We start from the raw sequence: 18959 nt of genomic DNA, 5'->3' as shown, positions 1-18959 counted from the left end.
AAAGCACAAGTTCTCATCGTATGCACCTTTTTTAACTTAAAGATAGCATATCCCCATAGATAACTTTATGATGTTTGTAAAATCAAAATAGATAGTATCATGAGCTTTTCTTTTAGCGCACTATGTGAACTTGTGCTACATATTTTACTTACAACACTTGAATTTTCCCAATCTTTTTTATTGAGATTTGCCTAAGTATGCACTCTTTTTCCGTAAGTTTACTAGCCTAAAAATCAATCAATCATTTATTTAACTTAACCCTCTATCATTAGCCCAAAGTCTGACAAAAAGCCTCACATTTTCACATATAGCATTAACATTAAGGGTGAGCATCACTTAAAACTAAATTACTAAATTCGAATCGAAATTTACTTTGCCAAAGTCTGATTATTGTACCAAATCAAACTTTGAAAGTTCAGTATTTGATACTTAATTTTTATTATTGAATTATCGAAACTGGAGTTTGAAAATACCAAACGTACCGAATGCTCACCTAATAAATTATTTAACATATATATAGCCTATAGGTAACGACATTAATGAGTGATTTGAATATCGTGATTGAGCTATGACAACAAATTCATAGTGTTTGAGCTTGAGAGTGGAGATTTTACCTCGATACATAATTTCTATAAAAGCTACATGTAAAATGTTAGACAAATTATGAATATATCTTGTCAAACTATGTTTTTCTTTAATATGTAATAACCGAACCAAAGTTTAACTCATCATGCCGAAAATTGATTTAAATACTTAATAGCTACTTTTAACTCAATGCACGCCCTTACATATCATAGAGTTCAAATAAAATAAGTGTGAGTCCTAACGGACCCATATCAACTTGTCTAGATCTACACTACACACTCAAAGTACAAGTTAGCTAAGATAAGAAGGCAATTAATAGAGTTTTCTTAAAAAAAAACAATTTATAATTAATGGAGTCGTCATTCCACTATTAGCTTAGCTCCAAAGGGGCAAATTAGTCATCCAAATACAGAAAGGGCAAATCCGTCAGTACGCAGTCTCCAGTTCGAAAAAAAGTTATTTCCAAAAGTGGGAAGTTCATATTAAAATTAGGAGCAGCCACGCGTTAGCAATCTATACGAATGAAGAAACTTTTCGTACGAGTCTGACCTTTTATTAAACCATCTGACAAATTAAAATCTTCCATGTGGCAAAAGCACACAAAACCACTATGGTTTTTTATAAACCCGAGGTATAATAGCGGTTTTTCTGAAACGCCCTAATACCCCCACCCCCGTTTAACCCCCAACCCAACCCCAACGCGTTTCACCTTTTTTCATATATAGACACACTTTCCTTATATGGGCAAATTCAATCAGAAAAAAACTGAACCCAAAACGACGATTGCGAAGTCTCCTTTTGTCTTCTCCATCAACAGCGACTTTTTTTCTCCCTTTTCCTGGAAAAATTCCTCCACTGATTTGTTCTTCTGCTTCTTCTCGTGAATTCAATTTCTCTGGTAAGTGTAAACATACATTTTTTTTTTTTTTTGGTTTTTTGTTTTCGCATATTTGAGGAATTGAATATGTAGCACGCAGTTGTGTGTAATTGTAGCTAGCTAATTTTGTGTATTTGTAGAGAGAGAGAGTGTGTGTGAGATCGGCGATGGGGAGAGGAAAGATAGTGATAAGGAGGATCGATAATTCGACGAGCAGGCAAGTGACGTTCTCGAAGAGGAGAAATGGATTGTTGAAGAAGGCGAAGGAGCTAGCGATTCTGTGCGATGCGGAGGCCGGAGTCATTATCTTCTCCAGTACTGGAAAACTCTATGAATATTCAAGCACCAGGTGATTTTCGCTATTTACGAGTATTATTTTTTTGTAATCTATAGATTATCAATTTATGAATTTTTCAGAAGTTTTAGTTTCATGTTTTAGTTATGTGGATTAACGAGATCTGTGTGCTAAATAGTTCAATTTTGTAAGTTTGACTTGGATAATGTGGTATTATAGATGCTAATATAGTGTAAAATAAATTCTTCTAGCTAGTGAAGTTCAAATCTACTAAGTAGGATGAGCTCATCTATGTGAGAGTCGAAATGCTTTGTTTACTCTTTTTTCGCTCGAAATTGTGCTTCATTTTATTGCACGCTTTCTGTTTGTTATAATGTCGCTCAGTTTGTTTAATGACTGCGTTGTATGAGCTCACTGGGTGAGAAAATGTGTGGATAGTGAGTTCCGCTTAAGCTAAGTGAATGTATAGAATGAGGCTAGCTGGTGTTAGTTATGTCAGTAGTGCATTGAGAGAGTACTATTGCTATTGAACTTGCTTACTGGTTTTTATGGGCTAATTGCTTGGGGTTCTGTTCATGACAACTTTGATGTATAATTTGAGGTTAGCTGGACTTGGCGAAACTTCGATATAGTGTAATATATTGAGCATATAGTTGTATGCACACCCACTAAAATGATCAATGCTAGAAAAGTTTTCATGAAATAATGAACAGAACAAAGACAGCTTCTCATTGTTAATCTTGTCTATGCATAGAAGCACATTGGTCGAGTTTCATAAAAGTGTGCTTAAAGACTAGCACCAGATGAACGTAAGGGCTAGCAGTAGAGATGCATACTCATCATACAATGTGTATAATTATTTGGCTTCTTTTCATTCACATCCTAAAACTACTCCTAATGGGCGGACAGTTATTTAAACAACAAGAGTTTTTGGTTGACAGAAGTTAATGAGATGCATGCTGGAATATATCATGGGCCTTTGATTATATTATTACAAGGCACATTGAGGTATATATAGGTGACCAACGGCACTTCTAGATTCAATAGTGCATGTGTGGGTAGATTTGTCGATCTCTCTAGAGTAAGCTCTCCCATCTCACAATTGAAACCATTCAGTTTGTGTAATGTGACAAATAAGATTTATTTCAAAGATTTGGTCTATCAAAATGACCCCCATTTTACGCAAGCTCATCTCCGAGAATCATGTTGGGTTTGTAAGGGGAAGACTGATAATTTGAAATGTCTTATTAACCCAAGAAATCATAGATGGAAAGGAACACAATAAAGGAGGTATTATTGTCACAGGCTCTCCTGGACCTTCTTTATTAGCTGTTGTTGATTTATCGACAAATTGTTGTCAAGAAACTCTTGTTTAGTCATCATAAAGGGTACAACAGATGACTTCTTTAACTTCCCTAGGGGAGTTAAATAAGGGGACTCTTTATCTACTGTTTTCTTTATCATAGCTGCAGAAGCCCTTTATAAAGCTTTCAATCAACTTAATAACAAGAGCAGTTATAATGGTTTGTTCTACATAAGCAGTAAGGGATCAAGAATTAACCATTTTTATTGTGCTGGTGATCTAATTTTATTCACTCCTAGGGATAAGAGGTCAGTCAAGATGGTCATGAAGGTGCTTAAAGATAATCAAAATTTCATGACAAGAAATTAACATATAGCAGACTAATTTCGATACGTATGACTACAAAGACAGAAGAAGCTATAAGTATAGGAAGATTGAGGACATGGTATGGTTACAAACATTCAAAGTTCTCATTTTCCCTATACAGTGTAGGAAGAAAGTGGCCTATATTACTGACATGGAAATCAAAGTTTTGAACAAGGCTGGTGACTGGCAAGGTAAGCTGCTGTCACGGGGAAAAAGCAATCATCATTAGGCATGTTTTACAATCCGAGACACTTCACTTGCTTGTTGCCATCACCCCTTTAATTACCGTGCTCATTAAGATAGAAACTTGCTTTTCTAATTTCTTTTGCAGTATGAAAGAAAGCAATATCATTGAGCTCATGAGATTAAACGTGTTATCCTTATGAGGAAGAGAAAGGTGATGTGGTAGGGCGAATTGGTTTTAAGATATTCATTCCTTATTTTCAGCTAAGAGATGGTGGAGATTAAGAATCGAAGACAACCTTGTTAAAAAGGTAAATTGGATTTATCCCAGCTACATGAATTTACTTAGTTCATGTATTAGGAATTCAATGTTAAGATACATGTATGCTTTTATTCATGAATTAGGGAACAAGAAAAACTTAGAACTAGTCATGATACATGTACTTGAATAGGTACATGTTATAAGAATTCCTATAAATATCTAGCTATGATAAGCTAAAATGTAAGATAAGTTGGTGGAAGAAAATATTCCCCACTTATCTTCAAAGAGAATGATTGATTATGTAAGTCAAGTTAAGTGGAACAAAGAAGAATTGTTGCCTCACTTGTGTTCAAGAAAGAATTTGAATGATTGCGAGTGTTTCTCCAACCCCATTTTTCAACATTTGTTATCAGAGCTACTTGTCCTAAGGGGGTTAATGCTAGATGAATGGAGGTGGCAGTTCAGTTCTCCGAGGCTAATTCAATTCTTTCTTGCTGTGAAAGAAAGCACTGCTGAAGAGGGACCTACTTTCAATGCTAGTTTTGAGTCATTTAGTCTTAGTCCTACTTTTATCACTACGACTTCTATTACATCTCATGAAATTCCGTCTTCTAAGCCAGAGGGAGTAAAATGATTCTGTTGTATAAGAACAAATGTGATATTTAAAATTGCAATAACTACAGGAATATCAAACTACTATATATGTTACACTAATGAAAGTTTATGAGAGGATGGTAGAGATGAGAATAAGGAGGAATATGTCTATTTTCGAGAATCAATTCGGATTCATACCAAGACGATCAACTATAAAATTTATCCATCTTTTAAGGAGATCGCTGGAGCATTATAGAAATAAGAAAAAAGACTAACTTATGGTGTTCATTGATCTAAAAAAGGCACATCCCAAAGTCCTAAGGGAGGTTATTTGGAGATCATGATTGGAGTCTTGAAATGTACATGTGGCATACATTAGAGCGATTAAGGGCATATAGGAGGAGACTCTGAATACTTCCTAGTCTTAATGCGATTTCATCAAGAATATCAACTCTTAGCTCATTTTTATTTGCCTTGGTGATGGAAGAACTGACACAACATATTCAAGAGGAGGTACCATGATGTATATTATTTGCAAACATAGTATTGATTGACAAGACATGTCGTAGCTAACATTAGATCAGAGTTCTAAAACCCTAGAGACTTAAAGTTTAAGGTTTAGTAGGATTAAAACAGAGTACTTCGAGTGCAGGTTCAGTGACGTAACAAATGAGACAAATATGGAAGTGAGGATGACTTATTAGTCATCACTAATAGATAAAACTTTAAGTATCTTGGGACAATAATCTAAGGAAGTGGGGAGATAGACAACAATGCACGTGCATTGGAGAAGTGTAGATGAAATGAAGGCTCGCATCCGATGTCTTATGTGATAAGAATGTGCCACCCAAAGTTAAACGTAAGTTTTATAGAGTTGTTAGACCAATTATGTTGTATATGACAGAGCATTGACATGTCAAAAATCACATAAGATGAAAGTAGTAGAAATGAGGAGGCTTAGCATGGGCTTAGCATGTGCAGACATTTTAGTAGACAAAATGAGAAAAACGAGACTAAGATAACTTTACTATATTTATTTTAATACTTCTCTTTTCTTGGTATTTTTATTAGAGCTTCTTTCACTCATCAATGACGAATTATAATCTAAACATGGGGAACTTGAGCTCGTGGTCTCTCCATAAAATTAGGTATATATATATAACGGAAAAGGGTCAAAATTGCCCCTGAACTATGTGAGATAGACCACTTATACCCTCCGTTACATTTTGAGCTAAAAAATACCCTCTTTGTTATCTCTAGAGACCACAAATACCCCGCAAAAGTTTACTACCTAATTTTTTAATGACATGGCAAGCCATGTGTGACTGGTCCTTCCACCTAAGCTGCCAACTAGGATTACCACTAACTTTTTTAAAAATCTAAATCTCCTAAAATTGTATTAATCCAACAAAATAACAAGAACAAAGTTAATATTATCGAGTCGTAAATTTCCCCTCATACATACAGAAGATACAAGTATGTTATACAAAAAATCATCCTATCAAGTTAGATATATTATATATTAGTTAGAGTATAGATTCGCTTCTGCTTTCACTCTTGTATTTTGCAAACCCGTTTTAAAACGCTTTTCTTGAGTTGAGTGTCTATTGAAAACAACCTCTCTACCTCAGATTCCACTTATGAATTCATACGGCATATGTTGTAAGGTTCTCTCATGTGATAATATTTGACAAGAATAGAAAAGTGTAGTGGTGTTAAGGTAAATACTTACCGCGTTTGGTGATATCAAAACAATTCAAATTATTGGGTCAAGTTTAGAATTGGACCTAAAGATGGATTGATCTTGATATTTTATCCCCATAGGAAAAGTCTTACAAAAATGGCTTCTATAAAGGGTGGTCTTGATTTTTTTTTAGTACCATTGAACAATTCTTTTTAAAAAATAGCCTCCGTTTCAGAAAATTCTAAATTTTGCCTCGTAAGGCATCATGTTAGGAGATTTTAAGACATTGAACTTGCTAAATTGATCAGATGTTTTGCCTTATAGGCAAAAGTAAAAATTTAGATATGTTGCCCATTACATAATTTATCAAAATAGTAAACCTGTTCAATTGACCAAAAGTTGTCTTATATAAGGAAAAGTTGGAATTTAATTAGATATGGTACCATTAGATATAAATTCTAACTTTTACACTTAAAAGAGTCTGGACATTTTACGATAGCAAACTTGATCAATTGATAAAAGCTATATAAAATTTAGAACTACTGCATATTGCCCATCAATATAAGCTCCATTTTTTGCCGATAAGACATGCCCAAACGTGAATACATCTTGAATCCACAGGTAGAACTACTTCAATTGACCAGAAGTTCTACCTTAACAGGCAAACGTTAGGAACTATTACTAATGTCTGATGACCAACATAAATTATTTCCAGCAAATATTTTCAAGTTCAGTTTTAAAATAAAATTATCAAGCGGAATTATAAATTTTTTTGAGACAAAAAAACCCAAAACTGGACACTTTGTGGAACACTTTATTGTTCCTTTTGTTGATTTTGTGTAACAATATTTCCTTCTACTTCGTTATGAAAAAGCCTGACTCATTAAAACTTGTCATTTCCTTAAACTCATTTCTACATTTGGATTTTGGATTAATATAATTAAAACTTGTCATTTGTTCCCTTGACGACATATTTTGTATCACAATTTTTTTTTGACATGTTTAAAACCACACGTGTCGTAATGTTTGCCCAGTAAAAAAAAAGGTAGTGCTATTACAGAGACAGCGATTTAGCTTCATTGCAAACCGTAGTGCTTCTATAGGAAGTAATTCCTAGCTCGTCTGCCTTGAAAGCTAAGTCAAACAAAGGAGAAACAGTAAAATGTATTATATTATCATGCATCCTATGTCCATATTGTTTTGCAAGTTGATCCGCCACCTCATTTTGTTTCTTGTAGTTGTGTTCAATCAAAGGTTCTCTTAGTTGGTTCAGCAATGACCTGGAACCATGAACAATGTCAGAACAATGTAAGTTATTGTCGCGGAGGAACAATGTAAGAGAGATACTTGGGAGCATCGACTCTTTTATGTATGACAAGGCAACAAAAACCTTTTGTTCATTTGACTGTATGTTTGCACTAACATTTATAGAGGAAGGTATCAAATATTATAAACTTCAGTACGATGGTAGTGCTGGGTGCCACATTTACAATTTGGAAAAAAGAAAAGAAAAAGTGTATCCTTGATTCTTCCTACAAGGATTCTAAAACTTAAAAACTTCTAAACAACATTCGAATTATTTGCAAGATTTTCGTTACACCAAAACAGAAAAATAAAATATCATTCTTCCATCCCCCACTTTAATATGAACTTCCGCTTTGAAAGGTCATAGACCTATGACTGTTCTCCATACACATATGTTCCATTTTCATACTTCACGTTGATGACCCTCATTGATAGAGTTTGTTCTCCTAGATCATACCTCCATAATTATTCACTTTTCATTTAGTAAAACTTGAATTATGTTCGCTTTAAGTTTTTTATGCCCAAGCCCCCTTCCATTCACTAGATTAAAACACCTCTTATCTCTATCTCCTTGCCAGATAAAGTTCCTTATTAAAGCATCAATCATCTTTTCAATTTTTACTGGTATATTTGGCAGATAGCTTGATTAGTTAACAATGTACTTGCCTCATTAACCATCAATATTTCATGTTGCATCCATTATCTATCTACCAATGAGTGTCTTATCAGTTTGTCCACCATTTTTTTGAGTCTCTAGATAGCAGCTTAGAGTACCAGAAGTTATGCCCTAAAGGACGTGTGGGAGCTGTCATTAGCGTGAAAATAGTCGCAGGAATTGTTTCCCACAACAATGAGTTTACACCAAGGAGAATGATCCCCTACGTGTTTACCCTAGTCTAGACAAGTTAGCAAATGCAATACAACATGAAGTCCCATGATGTATGCTGTTTGCTAATAATTTGTGTTAATTGACAAATCTAGCAAGGGTGTCAAACCAAAAGCTTGGCTTATGGAGAAAAACTTTAGAAAGCAAGGGTTTTGGCATAAGTAGAAGTAAGAGAATGAAATTACAAATGAAGGTGTTACTCATTAAAGTCGGATGGTTGAAATGAAGAAGTGCTATCAAGTGACATGTGATAGAAGGATGCCTACCAAATTGAAAGTTAAAAAGTATATAGAACAACTATAAGTCGTACAATGTTATATGGTGGTTGAATGTTGGGTCGCTAAAGATACAATCCAAGTTCACTTGAGATGGTTTGAACATGTTTTACAAATGCACTAATTCGTTGGTGTGAAACAATAGTAAGTGAAAGTGTTGAAAAGAGATGGGCAAATCTAAAATGACATGGAAGAAAGTCTCGAAAGACCTATAAATGCATGGTGTTAATGCAGACTTAGCTAACGATTAGGCATAATAGAAGAAAAAGATCTATAGAGGTGATAAGCTACTAGTTGAGAATAGATTTTAGACTTATTAGATAACTTCTAATATTATTATTATTATTATCATTATATATCCATAAACAGCCTCTCAGGGAACTTTCACAAAAATAAATTATTGCATGTACCCAACATCCCAAAACAGGGGTAACCCAATACTGTCCTCCAGTTGTACAGAGAAGTCTGAAATAGCAAATCACCCAAGAAATTTGCTGCTCCAACCGTTTCGTGCAGCAATCTTGATTGCCAGCATGTCCATTCTTGTCTAAACATATTTGCTCAATCATCATCTCATGAAGCATTTCTCATTTAGTCATTACCTACTGATGGCTAACAACTTGCTATTGTTGACATGTCATTGTTGTTGTAGTATTTTTTATCTACTACCATTCTACAACTAAACAATTGTTTTTAATTTTATGGGAGAAGAGAGAGGGCAAGAAAAGTTTGACCCAAGAAATTGGATGCCTCTTTGGTTTTTATCATATTCAATAATCGGATCCCAATACTAACCTTATTTACCCCAACCACCTACTGCTAGTTCCTTAACTCGCAGTAAGCGTTATGCATCTTTTCTCTAGTATGCATTTATGTTATACTAGTCACGTTTAAGAAATTCTCTCCTTTATCTGTTTTTTTTTTTTGAGTGAGGTGGGTGGGTTGAAGGTATTCCAAGGAGTCTTATTTTGAAAACTAAGACGGGTCAACAGAATGGAGTTTGGATAAACAATACGATTTAGTAAGGGAAAACTTGAACATTTGGGTTTTCATCCTGAAATATCCCCTTGTTATTCTTTGTCTGAAGTCAGGTTGTATGTTTCAACATTCAATAACTAGTATAGAATTGAGAAGCAACATAGACAATGCCTACAGAAATAACGTGTGATGAAGATAACACACTTAGATATATTCATTAGAGCTAGATATATTCATTAGAGCATGTTCACCATATCTCTCTTGTTTTGCTTTAATATTAAGCATGAAGGCAACAGCCACAACTAATGAGTATTTCATACCTTGGTGATTGGTACATGAAAGTAGAGTAAAAGGAGCAAAATAGACTTCAGTGACATACCTTAAAGACAGTACCATTCACTTTGTAAACGTTTTGTGTGCTATCACTCCCAAGTCCATTCAACTGACAAACATAGAAAAAGGAATCAAATACCAGAATTGCAGCCATCAGATTAATAAGAGGCTGCAAAAGATATTACCTGCGTTGTTCTATTTACGTCCTTTCTTATAAGTAGATAATAAAGACACTTCTGAATATATTTACTTTGACAGCATGAAGTCGGTGATTGAAAGATACAACAAAACAAAGGAGGAGAATCATCAATTGGCAACTCCAACTTCTGAGGTTAGGGTAAGTTTCACTGGTTAATTTGCAGTCAACTATTCAAAGAAAAATATGCATAGCTAAGCTTTCTATCATAACCACTTCATGTTGTTGGACATACTCTAGGAAATACCAAGGGACTTGTTGAGTAATTGAGGCATAGAATTAACAACCTAAAATCTCAGGTTCAAGACCTTCTATAACACATAATATACGCATATCTACTCAACCATGGTGAGCTGATTTCTGGACATCTGTAAGGTAGGCTGCAGCAAGCTTTTTGGTGAGATAGTCAAGGTGCGAGCAAATTGATCCAAACACCACTATAATAAGTAAAACTTCTGTTCAAAGTTAACAGAATAATTAAATGGTAGAGAATATTTTAGTGATTATATTATAGATGAAAGTTAAGAGGATCATTAAGAATTATATGGAAAATATTCTTAGTGATTATATGATAAATATAGGAAACCATAGAAACAAAAAAACTTCCCTCATACAAGCATCCCTCTTGATATTACCAACCAGTGCCAACAAGAATATCTTTTCATCTTCTTCTCCTACTTATTGGGCGTATTAGGCTTCTAGGAAATTTGTAGAAACCTAAGTGAATATATATTTGGAGATTTTATTACTCATCTCTTTCCTGATTGATCATTCTAGGAAGTACCATTCTTACTTCCAGCGATCATTTAGGCAGCACTGTGCTTTTTCAGGAGCCATAGCTCTTTCCAGAGAACATTTGAGGCACCACACTGATGTATTTCAGGCAACCATCTATTCCTAGAGATTTGTGTCACCATATCACTTCTCCCTAAATTAGAAAAAACATTTCCCTATGGGCTGTAAGGACACTTCTTTGGCTACATCGACAACAGTCTGTGAGAAAGAATAAGACCTTTTACGGCAAATGTCACTATTCCAGCAACTCATTTCAGATGACTGTCAATTATTCTGGTGAGTTCTAGTACAAGGTGGCATGTAATCCTAACATTGTTTTTGATAAGTATAATTTATTCATAGAAACAGCAACAATCAAGTATTAAACCTGTAACAGAAGTTTGACTCAACTCCTATCCAAGATACAAGGAGTCTATATGAAGTCCAAAAGTGTTATCAAGATAATTTTTACTGAGAATTATTCTAAAGGTTTATACTATAGTCTAGAGAACTATTAATTACTATGTCAAAATTGAAATCCTCAATGATTATGGTTCTTTAGTCCATAGAAACTCCCAAGAGTCTAGTGTTTTTCTAACAATAAAAGCTTAGTTAGAGTTCCTTACATGAATTATGGTATACTTCTGTGTATATGACTTTGTGAAAAGGATTTAAAAGATATTAGCACCTATGATTAAGGGGAATAGAATTTTGGAAACAGCCGTTCTACCTCTGGGCTCTGAGGTAGAGGTCAGGGCTGTGTTCACTCTACCCTCCCTAGATCCCACTCCGTGGGACTACATTGGGTATGTTGTTGGAATGTCAGTCATAGGGTGGAGAATCTTATAATAAGAGGGATAGTGACTAGTCAAGTCAAAAACCTAGTTTGATCTACATGACTGGTTATATGGGTAGACGAATGGTAATAAAATATTAACTATAAAGGAAAACAACAAAAACGCTAGAAAGAGTCAAAATGAATATTGATAATATATCTGTGAATTTACACTATTCCGATTTAATTAATTCTATTTATACCATGTGAGTCCTCCAGTTTTATCACTTCTAAGTTTCTATGTGATCTGGTTAGATTGCACGAGCCTGGTCCTAAGTTTGTAGTATCCTACCACTCAGATTGCTATTTTGACAGTTTAGGAAAAGAATAAAATGCACATTAAAGTACGTTGCTTTTGTTCTCACCAGAAAAGTGGAAAGAGAAAAATGAATTCTCATCCCTTGATAAATCAGATAACTTATCCACCTTCACTTCCTTGGCTTGAATTTGGTACAACGATTCCTCATTGCCCTGCCTTTCTGCCATACTCAACACTTGTCTGTCCAAATGGTCGGTCTAGCCATATGTTGGGTCAAAACTGAAAATAGAAGAAGTGAGGGAATGATCTTAAAGGTTTCATATTATCACCAACTCTACTGGAAAGGTCAAACTGTGTTTCCAAGGGAAATAAAATTAGGAGACGGAAGCAGGGTAACAGGGACAAAAGCGAAGAGACAAAACAGAATCCTGCAAGAAGCAAAAGATTCTTATAGTTAACAGTTAGCTGTACAGCTGAAGATGCTGGAATGGAGGCTAAAGTTTGAAAACCAATATTTAAGATGGAAGGAAGATGCTTTATGAGAAAATAGAAACATTCATCCAAACTGGTGTCTTATAAACCATGGGCAATCCAATACATTGACAGAGAACAGGAGCTAAGTATTCCATTATTACTTATCTGGCATGAAATGCTACCCATTGAAAATGTAACAAAACTTCACCTTTTCAAGATTTAACTGGAGAGAGGTCACATAAAAGAATAGATCAGGGACTATGGCTTTAATTTGTCGAGCAATCACAGCATAGCTCAGGATAGAGCTGTCTTATAGTTCACACTTCACAATTACTTAGAAGCATTTTGTATCATATCAAGCAAAAACACTTCAGCTAAACAATTTTCATATAACCCCTACAGTCTGCATATTAATGCGAAAAAAGATTCTACACAGACACAGCCTGATTTCCTGCAAGAGCAATTAAAGAAAGGATTTTCATGCTCTTGAGAGGGGTACATGATTGGAAAAACAAACCCACGTGTTGCCTTTTTACTGACGATCACCATTATCAACTTCAAGGATTTAGTAGTCTGCCTAATCCTGCTGTACTTGAAAATTTGGCCATCTTTTAAATTACCTTTACAGTGTAAAGGTTCTATTGTGGGCAAAGTTCTAGTATGACAGGGACTTCAAAGGCTGCTTATCCTCCGGCCCCCTTCTAACTAGTGTCAAAATCTTAAACAAAATCTTCTGAATCTTAATCATTTGAGCCATGCCAATTCAACAAGGAGATTCAATTTGTGGTAGAGGTAGTAATGATTTCTTTCCGGTGAATCCCATTTCTTGAAAATCGTCTGCTAGGGCACACTATCTCTTGTCAAATATCTACCAAGATGACAGCTGGTGTTAACCTACACCTAGATCATTCCTATGTTCACATATAAGTTCAGGTACAGCAAGGAGCTTTTGGATATGGTATTGGAAGATAATTCCTGGTAGATTGATCATGGAAGCAGCACTTGACTCCTTTTAATAATAAGACTGGATAGACCACCCTAATTTAAGACATAACTAAGAATTCTGCTCGGGGGTTAATACTGCCATCATGACGTATTGCACTCATGTTCATAGCACACTCTTCCAATGGTACACAAATCCAGGAACAGAAAATCTTGTCTAGAGCTGCTTTACAATCTTCAAGCGGGGTAACTATGACGCAGCTGTAATTAATTTTTTTTTTTGTACAACTGTAATTAATCATTTACAGAACATCAAATTTAATTACTCCTTACTGTACCAGACATCATAGTTTATGACCATCAACTTCAAGGCCTCCAAAACAACAATAGCTTATAATTTTATCCCTGATAACATATTGTCAAACAAAATTGTTAATGGTAGGAAGCAACAAATATAAAAACGACGCCTTGTGGCAATCTCAAGGAAGTAACTCTAAATTGAAGTTACACAATCTTAAGGGTACATATGGATCTAATTCCCAGACCACAAGGAGGGGAACGGCTCACTTTAAATCTTAGTGTCACCCATTGCATCTAGGCTTGGTTTCCTATTGATTTCACAGCTAGTTTTATCAAAGCATGCAGAAATATCCATTAGTTTGTCCTATGATAATCCAAAACCATGTATTAAAATATAATTTCCTGTTAGCAGTTTTGGCAAAGGGAAGCGGCAATGCTGAGGCAACAACTACAGAACTTGCAAGAGAATCACCGGTAAACTCTCTTGTCATATGTTAGATATATTTCTTACTTCCACAAATATCTTATTCAATGACCTATAGCACAAACACAGGGACTCTTGTCTCCATTGTAAGTTTTAAGACATTAAAGTAAAAATTACTCCCTTCATTCACTTTTACTAGTCACATTTGGAATTAGCACACCCAATAAGAAAACAATAATTGACATGGCTATTTTACCACACTACCCCATTAATTGATGTTTAGTATTAAGTGTTGAAAATGATTCGGGAATATGTAATCAATGCTAAGGGGAAGACATGGAAAAAATTTATTGTCTTTTCTTGATATCTTAAAGGTGGAGTAAAAGTAGGTTTGGGGGTTTCACATGAACCCCTATTAATTGATGTTTAGTATTAGGTCTTGGAAATGGTGTTATCTACTTTAATGTTGAGGGACTAGGAATTAGAGATTTTAGAATGTTCATAAACTCTACCAGGAAAGTTGGTTTGGGGTTTCACATGGAACACAACCGTTGTGGGCATCGACAAGTATGTTTTTTTAAAAAATGGTAATTGTTTCTATTTCTGCAGAACAGTACATAGGTTGTACTGAAACCCATATTTACATATGGAAACTCTAATAATACCGACCTATCCCTATAATATGTCTAAGACATCAATGATAGAGACGGTATCATTAGAGTAAATTTGATTACACCAAAAACACAGGGTCGAAATGCAATTCAGTTTAACTTGTTGCATACTACTCTCCCTATTCTCAAAAACTCTAAGGTTCCTCTCTTTCCATATTGTCCACCAAATAGTGGCAGGGACAATTCTCCAGTTACTTCTGTTTTTTGCTTGTGTCCCTGCTTCTTCCCAGCTAAATAGAGCCTCTGAAATTCTCCCTGCGTCTCAAGAACAGATTCTACAACTGGCCAGTGACTGCATCGACAAGTATGTTATTAAATGGGATAATGAGGACCAATCATATTGAGCATCTCTTTAGAGGATATTGGGAAAATGTGGAGAGATCCTATCTAAGTGACAATTTATATATACTTTTTTGAAAACTACCCATCAAAGCGACAAATTTAAAAGGGGAGAAGGGTTTTGTTGGGGGGGGGGGGGGGGGGGGGGGGGGGGGGGGGGGGGGGGGGGGGGGGGGGGGGGGGGGGGGGGGGGGGGGGGGGGGGAGGCTATTGAAACTAGAATCAATGTCTTGAAATAGAGAGGGTAGAGTCGTTGATTGTGTTAAGTTTTCTGATCATTTTTAATACTTTCAACCAACAGATATTAACAGTTGTCGACAATTTTTTTATTTTCTGAAATGGTAACATAATAATTGTCCACAATTATACAGAATGGGGGGAATTTTATAGGACCTATTGCTTGGATCACCATACATGCAAAGAAAATACAGAAATACTCCTAATTCACATTATTTCGTAGTTATTACTGCTCATTTCTGTATTTTCTTTTTTCAAACTACTTGGAAATGCTTTGTTTTAAGCCGAGGGTCTATCGGAAACAGTCTCTCTAGCTCTAAGAGGTAGGAGTAAGGTCGGCTACACTCTACCCTCCCTAGACCTCAAATGTGGGATTACATTGGGCATGTTGTTTTTGTTGTTCTTTCTTTAGGTAGGAATTTTCCCATAACATTAGTATACGTTGATTTCATCAACAATGTTACTAGGCAAAATAAAATATCTCCTCCATTGCACTACTTAAAATATCTAACTGTTGTGATCTTTTGGATTGACGGTGTTATTTCTTTTTATTTTTTGGGGGTTGGGGGGAATAAAGGTAATATTTGAGGGTTTTACTTTTCTGTCTTTAAATGGATGGAGTGAGGAAATAGAGAAATGTGTATTAATTGACACTAATTCCCGTGATAGCTATTTTGTTCATAATCCGGAGCTTTCTTTTGACACTACAGAAGTTCCGTTAAAACATGTCCTGTTTTTCTTCGTTTCACTCACTTTTTGACAGAACATTTTGTTAACGAACTTAACTCTCCTTTCTCTGCTTCTCCCTTCCTGTCCCTCAAAACCCTTGGAAGAACAAAAAAAATTGAATGTACCTCCTCTTCTCTCCTCTCATTTCTATCTGTCTTTCAATTCTATAGCTCTATCAGTACCCAAAACCCACACCCCAGTTTTCTTTTTCTATGTTCAGTGGGCAGTAGAAAGAGAGAAAAGGATAGTTCTAGTAGTGATACAAAAGGTGTCTCATCAAGGATGCCGTTTGGAATGTTCCTTCAATATCTTCAACAGTATAGGCATCCTAAGCCAACCACAAGAAAATGCATGAAACTAAGAACTAAACTATCACCACCTTGCTGGAAAAAAGCAAGTGACACTAGATAGCTTGTAGCATCAGTTCACAAAATAGAATATGACAGAGATATCTGCTCTAGGTTATCCTTAAAAAGATTATATCTGGAAGTGCTGACAGAAAGGATACTCAGATTATTTCAAGCTACTGGTTTTACAATCAAAAAGAAGAGGCACTCAGGACCATGGTTGTAACCCTTCAGATCAGGGTTTTGAAGGATCAAACAACATTCAGTCTCTCTTATGAATTAAAGTATTAGCATGGACTTCTAGGGTGTGCCTGGTATGGAGGAAAACATTTTCTAGTAGAACAAGTGGTTTCTTGTTTATTTCTTGTGTTCGGTATGCAAGTAAAAATTTATAATGCTAAAAGTATTTCTATATATATCTAAGACAAAACTATGACTCTATGAGGGTGGGGGTGGAGGGATTCAGGGGTGGGCTGGGTGGTTGTGGAGACAATGTGATTTGTTTTTCCTACTTTCATTAGGAAAGTCATTTTCCATATTATTTTTTTTATGACAAGGGAAACCCGAAGCCGCTACCTTTTGGGTGCGCACAGGGTAAAACCCCCGCTCCTATGCAATAGCTTGCAAACCACATAGGAGAGGTAACCCGCACTAGGCAAGCCCGGTGCGATGAGCTCGATCCAGAAGGCAAACCCCTTGCTTTCGCTGGCAAGGGGTTTCAAACTTCAGACCTCCAACATGGAAGTCCCAAGCCCAAACCACTGGCCAACCCCGAAGGGTCATTTTCCATATTTTCAAGGAGATTGTTTTCCTAAAGAAAATATTTCTCAAAATTTTTGGTCAACTGAACTGCAGTGAATCATGCAATTCACTGGAGGATTCTGTAAAGATGTCTTCACTATATAATCCCAGGAAGCAGCTCAATGTTGGGGAGTGAAAATCCAATAATAAGCACACCTCAAATGGTGTTATAAATTTCTTCCAGAGCCCCATCAAGCTGTTTAACATCACCCCCCACCCCCCCAAGAAACGAGAAGTCACAGTTGTTTAAAACAGGATGCATAAGTCACATACAGTCAACTGTCAATTTCTCTGTTGGAATCACATGTTTCTTAACAGTTTATTTCTGCAATATAGACAAATGATGGGTGAAGAGCTTTCTGGTCTGAGCATCAAAGATTTGCAGAACTTGGAGAACCAACTGGAAACGAGTCTCCATGGTGTTCGTGTAAGAAAGGTATGAATTTTCCAGATCCAACAAATGTTCACTATATTAATTAAATAAAAACTAACTCTATCCCCACATGTCTACAGGACGAAATTCTGATTGATGAGATACAAGAACTAAACCGAAAGGTCAATCAACATAAAATGCAGAGACTCTTATCAATTTATTCTAAAAAGTATTATAACTTCTCAAGATACTAAATTAATATTTTTCCTTGCAGGGAAACCTCATTCATCAGGAAAACATGGACCTATATAAGAAGGTAAACCTAATTCGTCAAGAAAATATGGAATTGTGTAAGAAGGTATCAATGTACATCACTAAAAGCTTTCACATGCTTCAAGATCAATTATTTCCTTTTGTTTTCTTATACCAAGTGAAAGAGGGAACCATTCTTTTTAGAACTCTGGCAAATTGTTTCTACATTGTGTTAAACTACAGATTTATGGAAATAGAGATGCAAATGGAGTGAGCAGAAGTCCCCTTGTTGCGAACAGTTTAAGCATCAATGAGGACCTTCATGCTCCTGTTCATCTCCAGCTTAGCCAGCCACAGCAACAGAACTATGAGACATCGGGAACTACCGAATTGGGGTAATTTCTTGTTCATATGCTTCATCTGGAAGCACAATGGTAATTCACTAACCTGATCATTGACTATCGTCTTACTGGAAAATGCTGCAGGCTACAACTGCATTCGCAGTGAAAACCAGAGTCGTAAGAGTTTTCAGTTCTCATGTTGAAGAAGCAGCTGTGCTTACAGAGCTATGTTTTAATTTTTAATGGTAGTAATGATATAGAACCCAGAGATGTCAGGAAAAAATCTTCAGTTCATAAGGTTTATGACATCAAGTTTGACAAGTGTGAGGTAATCCTTAGCACAACTACTTAAAGTAAGATAACAACAAATAAAGGAATACATTGGCACAGTACCTCTACATTTCTTTATCTTTCTTGGCACTTCATGCTTATGATGTGTATGCCCTGTATACTAGGATTGTCCTTGATGACGTTTTCAAATAGCTATAAATAGTTGACTACTTAAAACAGGGGTGGGAGCAAAGAAATGCAATCAGAAAAAGGATATACATAACAGTAACTCCTCAAAGAAATTCCTTGAGAAACACACCACAAGCAAACAGTACAAAGCAGAGCTAAGAAACTTAATAAAGTAAGCCATACCGCATTGTTGCATCAATATGCTTTGCGTGCAATAGTCTTTAGCAAGGGACAGATTAAATTCATTTCACACCAGCGTCGAACTTCAAATTTAAGTGCT

At 35.7% G+C, this 18959-nt stretch overlaps 1 protein-coding gene and 1 long non-coding RNA gene across 13 annotated transcripts in view; one reads left to right on the top strand and one right to left on the bottom strand.

Moving 5' to 3' along the window:
- The first annotated feature begins 1324 nt into the window (after positions 1 to 1324).
- LOC125855269 (MADS-box transcription factor 27-like) lies at positions 1325 to 18818 on the top strand. 4 transcript variants are annotated; one of them, XM_049534978.1, is made up of 9 exons: positions 1325 to 1487; positions 1605 to 1811; positions 10185 to 10263; positions 14119 to 14180; positions 17591 to 17690; positions 17768 to 17809; positions 17902 to 17985; positions 18123 to 18274; positions 18365 to 18818. In XM_049534978.1, exons 2-9 carry the CDS (start codon positions 1630 to 1632, stop codon positions 18384 to 18386), a joined length of 723 nt encoding a protein of 240 aa, XP_049390935.1. In that variant the 5' UTR covers positions 1325 to 1487; positions 1605 to 1629; the 3' UTR covers positions 18387 to 18818. The 4 variants fall into 4 exon arrangements, with proteins under 4 accessions (XP_049390935.1, XP_049390934.1, XP_049390936.1 ...); XM_049534977.1 differs by having other exon boundaries at positions 1325 to 1483; positions 1603 to 1811; positions 18365 to 18817; XM_049534979.1 differs by having other exon boundaries at positions 1325 to 1483; positions 1603 to 1811; positions 17902 to 17943; positions 18365 to 18812.
- Positions 7058 to 18959, bottom strand: part of LOC125855270 (uncharacterized) — a 27035-nt gene continuing 15133 nt past the window's right edge. For 2 of the 9 annotated variants that reach the window (XR_007445465.1, XR_007445467.1), the window contains exons 5-7: positions 18863 to 18957; positions 9973 to 10035; positions 7061 to 7429 (exon numbers count right to left, since the gene is read on the bottom strand). This is a non-coding gene — a long non-coding RNA (uncharacterized LOC125855270). Of the gene's footprint in view, positions 7430 to 9972; positions 10036 to 12096; positions 12419 to 18862; positions 18958 to 18959 lie in introns of all 9 variants that reach the window. The other 7 variants (XR_007445468.1, XR_007445470.1, XR_007445466.1 and 4 more) reach the window with 6 other exon arrangements.

The sequence above is a fragment of the Solanum stenotomum genome, chromosome 2 (genome assembly GCF_019186545.1).
Source record: "Solanum stenotomum isolate F172 chromosome 2, ASM1918654v1, whole genome shotgun sequence".
NCBI classification, from domain to species: domain Eukaryota; kingdom Viridiplantae; phylum Streptophyta; class Magnoliopsida; order Solanales; family Solanaceae; genus Solanum; species Solanum stenotomum.
This window is presented reverse-complemented; position numbering and strand designations above follow the sequence as displayed.

What these genes read in the sequence shown, in the direction of transcription:
- LOC125855269 (XM_049534978.1), top strand. Translation starts at nt 1,630, where the DNA reads ATGGGGAGAGGAAAGATAGTGATAAGGAGGATCGATAATTCGACGAGC. An exon ending in ATGGTGTTCGTGTAAGAAAG is followed by an intron (nt 17,691 to 17,767) that starts GTATGAATTTTC and finishes ACATGTCTACAG; the next exon opens with GACGAAATTCTGATTGATGA. An exon ending in TACAAGAACTAAACCGAAAG is followed by an intron (nt 17,810 to 17,901) that starts GTCAATCAACAT and finishes TTTTCCTTGCAG; the next exon opens with GGAAACCTCATTCATCAGGA.